This window comes from Daktulosphaira vitifoliae, unplaced genomic scaffold, assembly GCF_025091365.1.
Source record: "Daktulosphaira vitifoliae isolate Bord-2020 unplaced genomic scaffold, ASM2509136v1 Scaffold_1, whole genome shotgun sequence".
In the NCBI taxonomy this organism is placed as follows: Eukaryota; Metazoa; Arthropoda; class Insecta; order Hemiptera; family Phylloxeridae; genus Daktulosphaira; species Daktulosphaira vitifoliae.
This window is the reverse complement of record NW_026099572.1, coordinates 45,115,296-45,130,059: the sequence shown is the minus strand read 5'-3', so window position 1 is coordinate 45,130,059 and position 14,764 is coordinate 45,115,296. Positions and strand designations below refer to the sequence as shown.

Genomic DNA, 14,764 nt, shown 5'->3' with positions numbered 1-14,764 from the left:
GAGGATATATGTTATTTATTTCATTAGTAATTTGTGCTAATTTCATTTATCATTGGTTCTTGTTGTTAGTTATTTTTTTATCGTAACGGAAAATATCATATTGTGATTATTATATATATGTTTTTTTTCTTTCTATTTAATATATTGTAAGGCTCAATTTCCACATTTTATATTCTCCTTTTCCTTCCGCTAAGGCATGGCCAAATACGTATAGTCAATCGTAGTTATTAAACGAACAAAAATGTTACAAGAAAAATTCGCAAATTGCCGATACTAAAGAAAATATAGCTGGCATTGCACAATATGCAATCAGGGAATTTTATAATTACTATTTACAGTGCATTTATCAGTAAAGTTAGATTTTTTTACATTTTTATCGTAATAGATCACTTAAATAGAAGTAATAGTAATAATTTCTAATTAACTTTTGGCGTTTAAAAAAATTCTACAATAAAAATATTCAGAATTTAATTAATTTTAATGATTATATATCTAAAAAAAACAATAAAAAAAAAGTTATTCAATTTAGCGTATTATAAAAATTGATTATAATTATATAAATCCATTGTTAATTCAGGAGAAACTAACAATCATTTTTTTTAGAAATGATTTGTATAGCAATATGTTACCAATAAATTTGGAATATTATAGTCTAGTAGTAGCACACACAAATAGAGTAAAAAATTAATAAATTACAAAGTAAAATTATTTACTTTTGTAGTTGAATACTTTTATCATATCAAATCTAATTCGATAATGAATACTTTAAGAATAATAGAAATTAATGTTTTTAATTGTTTGTATGGAAAAAGCTGGTTAAGCTACTTTTTATTTGAATAAGGAATATTTTTTCGATTTTTAAGAGTAATAACTTAAACTAAATACGAATTGTAATCATTTGACGTATCGTTGAAAAAAGTAGGTCTAGTGAGAGTTGGCAAAATAAATCATAGCCACAAAAAAAACTACATAGCAAAAAAATATTAACATGAATAAGATATTTCTTCTCACGAAGGGAGACTTAAGTGATGGGATCCTTAATATTTATTGAATCTAAATAAGATAAATATCAAATGATTTGAAAATTTTATTCTAACTCAAAAAAAAATGCAAAATATTAATTGCCACAGTCGAATTTGAACCTCGTACCCTTCGCGTGAAAGACACAAGTATTATCGATTCGGCAACTGTTCGTTGCCTTCGTCGCTTAATAAAATTGGCTATTTAAGCTAACTCAAATTTAAAAATTACTTTTTGGACTTCAAAAAGCAAAAAAATTTAATAAGTTTAATTTCTTATGTCTTATGAATTTTATTCTATGTCAATTAAATTATATAATATTCATGAAAGTCAATATATTCTCCTAATAAGATATTTTAAAATAAAATAAAATACAAAACCTAGAATTTTAATAGAAAAATAGCATATTTTTGAATACGGTAGCCATTTGCGCATAGAAGATAGGTCGTCGGGACAAATTTTTTTTTTCATTTTATAGTACATAAAATAAGCTTTAATTTAATATATGTTTAAAGGACGCAGTATTTCCGGAATATTTTCAAAAATTAAGTTGAAAAATTTGATTTTAGTAAAAAAGTTACTATTTTAAATCTCCTCCAATGAGCAGGTTAAGTGATAGATTTTCAAAAAAATGATATCAAATGAAAGATAAATATCTAAGGTTTCAATATAAAAAAATATTATTTTGATTTGTTAATATTTGAAAAAGTTATAGCAGTTTTAATTACAAAAAACATACTTATAGAAGTTGATTTTTATCGCAAATATTACATTTTTTTTTAAACTTCGCGCAGCAATTTGCACATAGTAGATAAGGTGTCGGGACAAATTTTTTTTTTATTTTATAGTACATAAAATAAGCTTTAATTTGATATATGTTTGAAGGACGCAGTATTTCCGGTACATTTTCAAAAATTAAGTTGAAAAAGTTAATTTATGAAAAAAAGTTGCTATTTTAAATCCCCTTCAATGAGCAGGTTAAGTGTTAGATTTTCAAAAAAATGATATCCAATGAAAGGAAATTATCTAAGGTTTCAGTATAAAAAAAAGTTATGTTGATTTGTTTATTTTTGAAAAAGTTATGGAAGTTTTAAGAAAAAAAAATGACAAAATTTATAAAATTAGCGATTTTTAAATTTGTAATTTTTTTGGATNATTTTTAAATTTGTAATATTTTTGGAGATTTTCCCCATTTGCGGGGAATGAGGGAAAATTTTTCAATTTTTAAGGGTAATGTCTTCAACTTGATACGATTTGTGATCTTTTGACGTATTGTTAAAAGAAATCGGTCCAGTAAGAGCTGAGAAAATGTAGTGACAGACACAAAAAAAAAAAATTAATTAATTAATTAACAGATCATGGTAAAATTAATACCTTCTCAGCTTCGCATTGAAGCTAATATATTCATTAAAACTAATTGGTGGTAGGCAAAACTTGTTTTAGATTTTTTTGTTTATAAAAAAATCAAACGAATATAAGGTGAATAATTAATAATGAAATATTTATATTCATTAGAGTGATACAAGAGTGTATATAATAAAACAAATCAAATCTTTTAAAAATCCTATGAAAAAGTTCTTATAAATAGATTTTTACATGTAATATGTTGTGATGTTATAAGCTGTTCGATTTTTGAACCCAATTGAACTCTTAATGTTCACTGGGGTTCACTTTTTTTTATTAAAAAAATAGGAGAAATTAGATCTATAGGATAAATAATGTCAATACATTAGTTTGAATTTTATATACAATTTAATCATAAGTTAAATACTTTAAATAAATATAATCATATACAATTTAAAATTAAGACAAATAACTATTAATTATAAAATACATTTTTACTGAACAGTAGTTTAACAATACATCAGATTATTAAAAAAAAAAAAAAAANACTATTAATTATAAAATACAATTTTACTGAAGAGTAGTTTAACAATACATCAGATTATTAAAAAAAAAAAAAAATTTTCAATTGGATTTTGATTGAGCTACAAATCATTTGATGGCTGAACAGAAATATGACCTCTATGATCTGTATCACCCGAAGTAGATGATGAACCTGAATATGATCGACTTCTACTCCTTAAACGTACATCAGATGGAGTATCCATATTTTTCTTTTTCTTATTCTGTTTGCTCTTTTTTACCTTCTTTTTCCTTTTTCCATACACTATATCAGCTCTCATGGGCAATGCTTGTGGCTGATGAGTAATAGTTGCTTCATCATCAGATGATGAGGATTCTATTGTAAATCTTCTTCGTCTTGAACTAGATGAAGATCCAATTCGAGATAAGTGCACAGGACATCCAGCTGTATCAGCTAGTGGAGATGAAAATAATCTCCTTCGTCTAAGATTATACCTAAAATTAAAGAATAAAAATTGATGTACTACAAATAAAATAAAAACAATTTATTTGGCTTGATTAAAAAAATGGTAAAAAATAATTCAACAGAAAAATGATTTAAGAATTGTTTAATTAATTAATTTGAATATTGTTTGTTAGAACAGGGAAACTGTATTATGACTTTTCCTAAATAAAATGCCATAATATAATATACAGTGTTTTAGACCTAACTAACAATTTACTTTAAGATATATTTGAAGATTTGTCATTTAGATCTGAAACACCTGTATATGGTAAGACTTTACCATTGTCATAAGTTATAATGGCAAAACATAAGAAAATCATCACCAAATCTAAATATTTTTCATATTAATTTTTATAATATAAAATAGTTACCTATTAGTAGGACGATCTAAGGAATTACGTATTCCTGTAGAAGTAGATGGTTGATCTCTAATTGAAAAATCATATGTATCAACAGGTCTGAATGGTTGACTAAGAATTTCATTATCTGAATCTTCACTAATACTACTGCTTACCACAATGAGTTCTTGTGCATATTGTATTCTAATTGAATCTGAATCACTTTCAGAATCAACAATAATTGTATCGTTCAATGATGGCAGTGTCCTAACATCAGTAGGTGGATTAACAGAAATTTGTAAGTCTATGGTCTAATAAAAAAAATTGTTATAAATACGATAAATTATGCTATATTCAAATATGTTTAAATGCATATTAACTTACATTTATACCATTTTGAAGTGATGTAAAACCTGGGCGACTATTATATCTTACATTACGATCATAACCAATCATATCATATGGACTAGTAGCATAATTATGTAGCTCATGACAAAAATGTGCAGTATATTCACCAAGAAATGGTCTTAAAACAGCAGTTGTAAATGATTCACGAATTTCATAATTTAAAATTGTTTGCATAATTATATTTGTAATATAGTCTTCATCATTCGGATTATCAGATCTTAAACCTTCAGATCTTTCTATTTCTCTAATGGCCGAAATATCCCGGGCAATAAAACCAGCCAATCGGTACATTTGAGCTGGATTATCTCTAAAAAAGAAAATAATAATGAAGATATTAATTCATACATACTAATTACCAAAGTATAATTAATTTTACACATAATACTATTTCTTTGTGGTAATAATTATTAAAGAAAAATTAAAAGGATAGTATCAGATTTAATATTAATAATAAACAATACTCTTATTAATTATTAACTCTTGGGTACCTATAAAATGCTGAACTGCAATCTCTAAAGCGACCACTTAAATCAGGCAATGGTTCAGCCCAAACATTATCAGTATACACACGAACTCTCATAGCTTGACCTAAAAATCAAATAATTATAGGTTAGAAGAGTTACATAATATTTAAATAGATCTATATAGGATCTTTATTCACAATACAGTTGGTACCATAATAATAATTATGGTCTTATAACATTTTTAATGTGCAAATATAGAAGAAAAACTTATTTGGGGTCATGTAAGAATAGAGAATGTAGAGTAGTAGGAAAATTCACCCCTTCACTACTCTCACTACCATAATTTTATATCAATGGTGAAAGTTTAAACTCTAAGAACCACCTGTAAAAATGTTTTATTTAAATAACAAGAAAACAAAGATTAATAGATGTAGAATTTATAGACATAATTGAGAATAAATACAAAATACTTTTATACTAAAATTAATTTTTAAAACATCTTTTCAAAAGATATACTTAATTCTTAAGTCTAATTCACATTGGATTCACACAATTACCATGAGTTTGGCGCCGTATAAGATGACCGTTAATAACAGTAAAATTTGATTCAGCTGGAAATTGTCTTTGGTGATAATGGGAGTAACCAAGATCTTGTTCACTTATTAGTCTCTCATTCCTTCTCACGAGATCCAACAATAAATTCATTCTGAAAAATATAATGTAAATTACAACATAGATTCCACAATTTTTATCATAATGGCAACATTGACTATTAAATTTTATTAGTATTTTTAAATATATAAAAAATAATTTATAATTATACAGAGTAAAATTTATTAAAACATGAAGCCGATGAAAGAATATAGTATTATTCTTAAACAACAAGTTTGTATGAAATCATAAAGAAATAATGGGTCATAATAAAAATCATTATGCCGGTTTAAAATATTAAATATAGCAGTTTATATGAAAACAATTTTTATATTTCAATTAAAATCGTATTTAACGTACCTATTAACATCAGCAAAAGGACGTAAAAATATTCTTTGTCTAAAAAAATAGAAATTTAATGAAATAAAAAATTTTAAAATATGCCATAAATTACTTACGATGCATCTCTGTCTTGAATAGGTACCTCATAAGTTTCATGAATGCCTTGTTCTGTGAATGTATGATTTATAAATTTGAAACCTTTTTTACATAATGGACAGGATGATTCAATCTAAAAGAATTAATAATTAACATAGTAATACTTAAATGTGGGTTATTTTAATAACTAACAGTTGACCATCGTTTTAAACATTCAAAACAAAACACATGCCAACATGAATCTGAGTAGCATTTATTTTTTAATTCTTCAAGACAAATAGAACAATGCGTTTCAGGTGTTCTTGGCCTTTCTAGTTGATCACTTAGGTTACTACCAACTTTTTTTGTTACTGCTAATTCATCATCATCTGAGGTATCAGACAAATCCACAACTGGAACACCTGATGACTCATTATAGGGTTCAGTCTTGTTATTCAATGACATATTACAAATTGCAAAACTATATTAACCTGAAAATATGTTTATTTAAGTGACAATGCATTATATAAAAATAATGTTTTGGTAAATAATATCACAATAGTTATGTGATGGTGTCACGTTTTCATAATCGTGAGAATTATTTTAATAAAATACAGACAGCACATCCGCTGCCTGAGACTGATGAATTAACAAATAATATTTATTGCCAAATCGGCAATAAGTGTAATTATTATAAAAACCCAATAGACCTGACCATCGTGGTCAGTCGACTCCAGTGCCTTGTGTCATTCATCAGTCTCAGTACTCGGTTGTCGCTGTCCGGCTTACTGTTTAAAGTAAAGTCTTTGTTTATTCCTTTTCTAACCTATATACTCTTTTCCTCGACATTTCAGAGTACTTGTGTCTTGCACTTCGTCTGCACCTCGTACTTTGTTATATTCCTTATCTGGTACGCCCAGTATTTGTGTCTTGCACTTCGTCTGCACCTTATACTTGGCTACCCCGTTCTCTCTTTGAAGTACTTGTGTCTTGCACTTCGTCTGCACCTCATACCTAGGTGTTACTCTTATTCTCCCTTCCTATAACAACAGCCTTTCGACACCCACAGCTAACCCGGAGTGTCAGCCGAGCACGGTGACTGCTGTACGACAACACGCACGTGAATACCTAGACAGCAGGCACCACCTCCTCATATTCATCTTCGTACACACAGTTACACATTTCCACATTTACCTTATATCATTCTCTTTCCTGTGTTACGACAGTTATATTATTATTATTATTCATGAAAGATATAGTGTAATATTAGATATTTCTGACAACTGATATTTATCAAAATTTCAGAATAAAAAAAATTATAAAATATGTTATTTATATAATTAAAAAGTAACATTAATTTTATAGTACTTATCTTAAGTATTCATTCATAATAAATATATCATTTTACTTTCTAAATATTGACAATTATGGAACAACTGTCTTCGAGATTGTTTTCCAATTAAAAATATATTTTATATAATTATAGTCAATTATTAATTCATCAGCCAAACAAGTATAGCCTTATTTTAATAAAATAGAAAAGTATTCAGTTAATACAATTTGTTATAGAGTTCTTATAATAAAAATATTATACTTACATTTGATATAAATTCAGAAAAAGTAATAAACATTTAAAATAAAACAAAATACAGTACTTTGTTAATTTTTTTTCTTTAATCCCTCAAAAATATAATATGTTAAAAATATTTCAACAATAATTAATTTTAAACTTCAAATTTACTTACTAAAAAAAATAATTAATAAATGTAATATACTGATTTCATCATAAAACATTTATTGATTCTAAAAACCTAGCAATAAAATGTATGTTTAAAACCTATTTGTTATTTATACAAAAAAATAAATACTATCTGGTTAATAAAAATGATTTAAAATATTTAAGAATCTGAACTTGAATCATTAAATTGAAATTTATTGTGAAATTGTTATCAAAATTATAATAATTTTTTGGTAAACGATATTACTTAATAGGAAGTTTACTAAATGACAATTTATTTCACTTTTTTGTGGATTATCAATAATATTTTTGTTATAATATACATAAATTATTATAATTTTTTAATTTTACTTTTTTTTCTTAAAACTGCCATAACTATTTGAAAAATAAACGAAACTAAATAATTTTCCTTATAACCTTAGGTACACCCCTTTTATTTAATAAAATTTTTTGGAAATTTGACCCTCTACCTGCCCACATAAGTAAAATCAGAAATAGCAATTTTTGCACAAAATTTTAACCTTTGAAAATAATTCAAATACTCCGAGTTTCAAACATATGTTAAAATAAAGCTTATGTTATGTACTATAAGTTATACTTAAATTATTTCTTTTTAATAACCAACGTTTTTCAAGTTTTACTTAAATTATAAAATATTATTTTTACTTAAATTTGTCATAACTTTTTCGTATTCATATCGAAATCAATCATTTAAACAAAAATCAAATAATATCACTTGATGTAACTTCTGGTGTTTAAATAGATACTATAATTGAAATATTCAGAACTATATTCCGTATAGTTATTTCTTATATCCTATAATATACTAATATTCAGAAATATTTCATTTATGATTTCATCCGCTGATATGTTTTTTAATTTTCATTTTATCCTATATTTTTTTTCATTAGTAATTTTTAGTTTATTATTAATTCGTATTAATTTGAACCCCCCTCGTATATATGGAAATGGTCCGATTTAAAAAAAAACAGGATGTCAAATGAAAGATGTATATAAATACTACTCCTCATGAAAAAATCGTACTGATCCATACATTTTTCAAAAAGTTATAGCATAACAAAGTTAAAAATGTAAAATACAAAATCGAAAATTTTCATACAAAAATAGCATTCGGTAGCCATTTTCACCGTGAAGATAAAATAAAGTCGGAAATTTTTTTTTTCCATGATAATGTATATTACATTAGCTTTAATTTAAGATATATATAAAAGTGTCAGATTTTCCGGAACACTTTCAAAATTTAAGTTGAAAAAGTAAATTTTTTGTGAAAAAGTTGTCATTTTAAATCCCCTTTGTGGGCAGGTCTAGGGTCAGATTTATAAAAAAAATATACTAAATAAAAGGTAATTATATCATGCATCTATTTAAAAAAAAGTTATATTGATTTGGTTATTTTTAAAAAATTTTTTTCTTTTTAGAAATGCTAGTCCCATTGGTCCGTGGTTAAGAACTTCTCGTTCACACGAATCTTTGTTGTCAAGTCAATCACAGAGCATCATGCAATCATTAGACCTAAGTAACGGCAGCTGTGTCGAAATAAAACCGTTGCATCCGTCGGTTTTGGGTAGAGAGAACTGTTTCCAAGTTACTTTGCCAGCTGGAAACACTCGGTACTTTTCATGTCGAACTGGTGAAGAATGTGACAAATGGGTGTACAGGTCAGTTGTTTACATGTATATTAATTACTAAGATTTTATGAAAGAAAGAAAGTTCTTAAAAGAATAAATCAAATACATTTATTACGTTTTACAAAAGTTTATATATAATATTTGCATTTTAACAGTTTGAGGAAGTCAGTAGTACCCGATCAAGAACACATTCGCCGTACAGAAAATTCCCTTAAAATTAGGATTTTAAAAGCAAAAGGATTAGTAAATAAGAAGAAATACTTCTGCAAACTATGCTTGGATAAAACCCTATTTGCACGGACATCGTCTAAACAAAAATCTGAGTTATGCTTTTGGGTAGAACATTTCGATTTTAGTAGTTTGCCTCAAGTGAATGTAATAAACATACACTTATATAGAGAAGGAGAAAGAAAAAAAAAGAAAGACAAGAGTTTCTTAGTTGATACGTTTTAAAATATTTTTAATTAAATACTTTTAAGTTTTTAAATGTATCACATGTAACCTTTTTCCTTCAAATTTTTTAGGTACCGTCAGTATTCCAGTTCATGATGTTACTTCGAGATTTCTTACTGAAAAATGGTATCCGGTGGTAACTGAAAAAAACTTAAAGGATCCACCATCTTTAAGAGTAAAATGCCGATTTCAAAGTGTTGATATCTTACCTATTCAAATTTATCAAGAATTCTTACAGGTATTTTTTTTTTAGTAAAGTGTTTTATTATGTTATAATTTTATTTTAAGAAAATATTTTGTTTTAATTTAATAGTATTTGTGTACTGATTATAAAACAATCTGTGAAATTGTAACGTCACAAATTCGAAGGTGGACCGTTTATGATTTTTTGTTATGTCTACTTATTTATTTTATCGCACGAAAGAACCTTTTTCTGACACAGCGGTGTCAACCACTCATTATTTTGCCTCTGACCGCTAGATAAGGCGATAAAAGAGAAATATAATTAAAATCGAATTGTTTATCAGTATTGATCCCTTCCAAAAAGACTGGCCGTTATCGATTTGAAATTGCCGTTAGATCGGTGTTGACTCTTCTCTATTCTTTCTTCTGTCATTGACCGTGCTAGGGTGCACACGTTTATTGTTTTATTGACATTTTTTCAATGATGGAGTAGAGCCGCCAACGGCGAACGGCCAGATCTTTTCGGCGAAGCATCCAGACCATCGGATGGGTCTCTTCGGAGACCGGGTATCTTTTTCTTTTTTATATTATATTTATGTAATGAGCTATATTTTATTAATTATTTTATTTCATTTTATTTTATTGTAAATTAACTTAATTTTGTTTATGTGTGGAGAGCACGTGTTTCCCTTTTCTTCTAGCCAACGCTAAGGAGCGAGTGTCCAGACCGCTCCTGGTGTTCTTCATTAATTTCCTGTTAACATTAACGGATGTGTTCCAATACCGTCCGTGATGTTTGTAATATTATTTGTTTAAATATTTTATTTTATTTGTATTGCCTTTATTTGTAGACATGGTTTTTGATGCATTCGCATTTTTGTCCATGTTTAACTTAATTTTCTTTTTTTAACAATTAAATTAAATTTCCTTATTAATTTCAATTGTAATATTTATTTTATTGCGCGAGTAACTTAATTACTCGCGTGTATTTCATTCCTATTCCTTAATCTAGACACGGGCTACGGTATGTTTTACATATCAACCACATACAACTTTGATTGTCATAATTGTGTTCTATAAACCACGAGGCATTATAGTAATGTATACATATAACGACATATTAACTTAGATTATACTTTTAATTCACTTAAAATTAAATTCCACCTATGGTCCGGTAATCATATCTGATAGGTATGACACCTCGCCTAGGTGGTGGCGACCCTTGCTACTCTAGCTAGTCGTTATGCATGTGGCAAACCACGTTGTTGTTACAGGCCGATTTACTAATATAAAAGCCCGCTTGCAAAATATTGGAACCTGTTGTTGGAGTCAAGACCAAAGAAGATATTGCAACTGCTTTGGTTCATGTTATGCAAAAACAAAATTTAGCTAAAGAGTTTTTATCTGACATAGTAATGATGGATATTGAAAAAGTTGAAGATGATCTATTAACATTCAGAGGAAATTCATTAGCTACTAAAGCTATGGAAGCATATTTAAAACTAAGAGGAGAGAAATATTTGCATGAAACTGTTGGAGAACTTGTGTCTAATTTATTACAAGCTGGATTTGATTGTGAAGTTGATCCTTTAAAAGCTGGTAGTTCATCAAACTTAGTTAAGCAGCAAGCAAATTTAAGACACGCTGTTGAAACTACATGGAATAGAATATTATCCTCACACACTTCATTTTCATTGTAAGTATTAAATATATACATAAAATCAGGAATGTATATGTATATGTAGGCAAATTTTTGACAGAAAATGTTACTTTTAGAACGATTTTAAGCAAAAATAATAGAATGTATTTTTAAAAAAATTCTAAATACAAGCCTGACATAAAACATACTAATAATTTTATAACAAATTAAAAATAATTTTTTTATCGTTTAGTGAACTTCGTGGGTGCTTCACAAGGTTCAGGGAACGTATGAATCATGAAACTGAAGAATGAAACTGGACGTCATGACATAAATGATAATTTGATATCAGCTTGTATATTCTTAAGGTTCTTGTGTCCAGCCATTCTATCACCTAGTTTGTTTAATATTACTCATGGTATTTATTTAATTTAATGCTAAATATTTCTATCTAACAAAAAGTATCAAGTTAATATTTAAATTTTTCTTTTAGAATACCCTAACGAAAAGGCAGCAAGAAATTTAACTCTTGTTGCAACGACTTTACAAACATTAGCTAATTTTACGAGATTTCAAGGAAAGGAGAACTTTATGGAATTTATGAATGATTTTTTAGAACGTGAAGCTGTTTCAATGAAATCCTTCTTGAAAATAATTTCTGTAAAAATATTTGTAAAATATTGTTATTTTATTAAATCACTTAAGTGTATTTTATGTTTTTATTTTTTTAGAGTCCTATACCAAATGGTTACTCTACACCGCAAACTCATTCAACAGAATTTGATGGACATATTGATCTTGGTAAACAGCTCAGTATACTTCATACATTACTCCTTGAGTGTGCTGATAAAATTTCTCCTGTACGTTTACAAGAGGTAGATAAGCTGCATAAAATACTGGAAACAGTGCAAATAGCTTTAGCTCAGCCACCTAATGGAAGAACACCTTTAAATTGTATTGAAAATCAACCATTTGAACAAAATAATACCTATCAACCAGTATTTCATCAAAATATATTCAGGTATACATATTACACTAGAATTTTTCTTTTTGAAATTATAAGAATAAAAAAAAAATTTTATGATAAAGGTATAATGATCCAACTTCTAAAGATGACCAAAAATTATACGGTTCAACACAAGGAACTTCTTTAAATAGCACTAATAATTTAGTGGGTAGTTCAACTCTATTATGTGAAAAACACTCATTGACTAATACCCCGCGAGCTTCAACATTACCTCGTAATGCATTCTTTTCGTCAAATCCAAGCTCTCCAAATCTACAGTTATGCCCTAAAATGAAGTATGATGAGCCTTTAACAAATTATAATGGCTATTCATCACATCATCAAAATAATGGTCATAATTCATGTGTTGAAATGGATCAGCAACAAAAAGGAAGCCAAATGTCAATTTCTACTCTGTCAAATGTGGCATCATCAGGGTATCAAAGTTTTACTGCATATAGTCAGAGTTCAAGTTCAGTTGATTTGACCACCAACAATAAACCACCAGTAGCTAATAGTAATCCCACCCTACCTCCTTTAGCATTTGTTAACCCACTTTATCAACACCACCACCATCATCATCATCACCACCATCATCAGAGAAAACAAAGACCTCGATCATGTAGTTCATCAGATGATGAAAACATACCAACTACTGATAAAATCTCCCAAGTTGCTCCAAGATTTTTGCCACCTTATCGTGCCCCAAGAAACAATCCTCAGTGTAATGGTGGTACAGCTAGGTCTATGGCCTGGAAATGGTCTCCTAATAAAGTTAAGGGTATTAATACCAACTTGAAATGTGTATCTGGTAAGTAATATCAAATTTATGAATTTTCATAATTTCATGCCAAATTATGATATTTTAAAAATTAATTTAACTTAATTAAGTTAATAATTAATACTTGCAATTTAGATGCTAAAATAGTAAGTTCGATTGAAAAGCCACTTAGAAGACGTGTTTCTTTAGATTCCAGTCGTGGAATGTCAGAAAATTCTTCTGAAGATGATGATACAAGAAACCAAAATATTACAAATAATTTAAAAACAAATCGAACTATTGATAAATTAAATGTAACTAAAAAAATTTAATATTTTTTATTTATTAATATTTTTCTTTTGTAAAAAAATTTTCTATTTATTTAGTACCAGAAAGAAATTGAACGGCAGCAGACCAACATACAGATACTTAAATTAAAGTTAGAGCAAGCAAATAGTCAACTACAATCTGAACCAAACTCGCCAGAAATAATTGATAATGAACCGGATAATATGAAAAATATAATTGCAAGGTTTGAATTAATTTTTATTAATATAATTATGATATTAAAATATCAAACTACAATATTACATAATTATTTCTTTTAGATTGATGTCTGTAGAAGATGAACTTAGACGAAAACAGCGTAAAATATCTGATACTTTAACACATAAACAACGAGTTATTGAGGCACAAGAACATCAAATTGCTGCATTGGATGCAGCCAACAACAGGTTATTAAATGCTTTAAGTCATTTAAAAGAACAACATCAGGTTAACAACAAAACCAATAGTCCAAGTCCAAGTATTAACCATCGACTTCTTGCTGATTTAGGCGAGTTAAAGAGTTCATTATGTTAAAAATGTTCATTTATAAAATGAATATTAACAATTCATTCTACTATAAGGAATAGTGAATCTGTTGGTGTTGTATTTAATTATATTAATTGACTACAAACAATATTTTGAAATGGTTTTTTCATCTAAAATTACCAATATAAATCAAAATTTAATATTATCAAGTATTATGAAATATAAAGTGTTTTTAAATATTTTTAATTGTAAATAAAATTTCATAAAACAACAGATTATTTTTTTAATTAAGGTTTAAATGATTCGAATTTATCTGTCTAATTTAATATATAATGAATATATTTTTCCTTATAACTGAATTTTTTTCAGAGTGTATTATAAGTGAATAATAGTAAGTTAGCTTCTTAATGTTCCTTATACAGTTTTAAAATATTTGTTATTAAGGCTTATGTATTATTAATAACCCAACCTGTAACAAAACATGTAGTGTACTATTTTTATTGTATGAATAAGTGTAATAGTGACATTGCTTATTTTTGTTTTATTTATTATTTTTTGTACTTCTGTTAGATTTATGTTGTTGAATTGTTTATTTTTTATTTATTTTTCATATTGATTGGGTGTATACATTTAAAAAAAAATGAAAAATTTTTTTATTTAAATATTTTAAGTGTTGTTATTTTTATTTACGTACAACAAGTTTTGTACCAAAGATTAGGTTGACAAAACATTGTATTAATTCTTTAAAACAATTTGTTTATAACCAACCAATGGTAAAATTTTGAACTTGTAAGATTAGTATATAGTCTAAGGAGGAGTGGAGGGAGTCCCCTGACAAGCTTTTCATGGGAAAC

General features: G+C 27.1%; 2 protein-coding genes across 3 annotated transcripts; one reads left to right on the top strand and one right to left on the bottom strand.

Moving 5' to 3' along the window:
- Positions 1-2,930: 2,930 nt before the first annotated feature.
- Positions 2,931-7,317, bottom strand: LOC126899153 (E3 ubiquitin-protein ligase Topors-like). 2 transcript variants are annotated; one of them, XM_050673751.1, is made up of 9 exons: positions 7,268-7,317; positions 5,883-6,160; positions 5,711-5,823; positions 5,613-5,651; positions 5,159-5,307; positions 4,626-4,725; positions 4,114-4,444; positions 3,763-4,040; positions 2,931-3,381 (listed from the first exon to the last, which is right to left on the bottom strand). In XM_050673751.1, exons 2-9 carry the CDS (start codon positions 6,132-6,134, stop codon positions 3,009-3,011), a joined length of 1,635 nt encoding a protein of 544 aa, XP_050529708.1. In that variant the 5' UTR covers positions 6,135-6,160; positions 7,268-7,317; the 3' UTR covers positions 2,931-3,008. The 2 variants fall into 2 exon arrangements, with proteins under 2 accessions (XP_050529708.1, XP_050529714.1); XM_050673757.1 differs by lacking the exons at positions 5,613-5,651; positions 7,268-7,317 and having other exon boundaries at positions 5,883-6,193.
- On the top strand, positions 7,097-14,533 carry LOC126893717 (ras GTPase-activating protein raskol-like). Its single transcript, XM_050664167.1, is given in 15 exon segments — positions 7,097-7,119; positions 7,175-7,182; positions 8,798-9,086; positions 9,212-9,495; positions 9,578-9,747; positions 9,823-9,858; positions 10,988-11,388; positions 11,585-11,639; positions 11,641-11,749; positions 11,825-11,991; positions 12,063-12,352; positions 12,421-13,148; positions 13,254-13,411; positions 13,484-13,629; positions 13,706-14,533. Coding segments are annotated over 15 exon segments (3,117 nt in total). The 3' UTR covers positions 13,959-14,533.
- The last annotated feature ends 231 nt before the right edge of the window (positions 14,534-14,764 follow it).

Bases quoted from the DNA above. Each gene is read 5' to 3' on its own strand.
- LOC126899153 (XM_050673751.1), bottom strand. From the start codon at position 6,134: ATGTCATTGAATAACAAGACTGAACCCTATAATGAGTCATCAGGTGTT. The intron at 5,652-5,710 runs GTAAGTAATTTA...CTATTTTTTTAG, and splicing joins ATTCAAGACAGAGATGCATC to ACAAAGAATATTTTTACGTC. The intron at 5,308-5,612 runs GTACGTTAAATA...TATATTTTTCAG, and splicing joins CCTTTTGCTGATGTTAATAG to AATGAATTTATTGTTGGATC.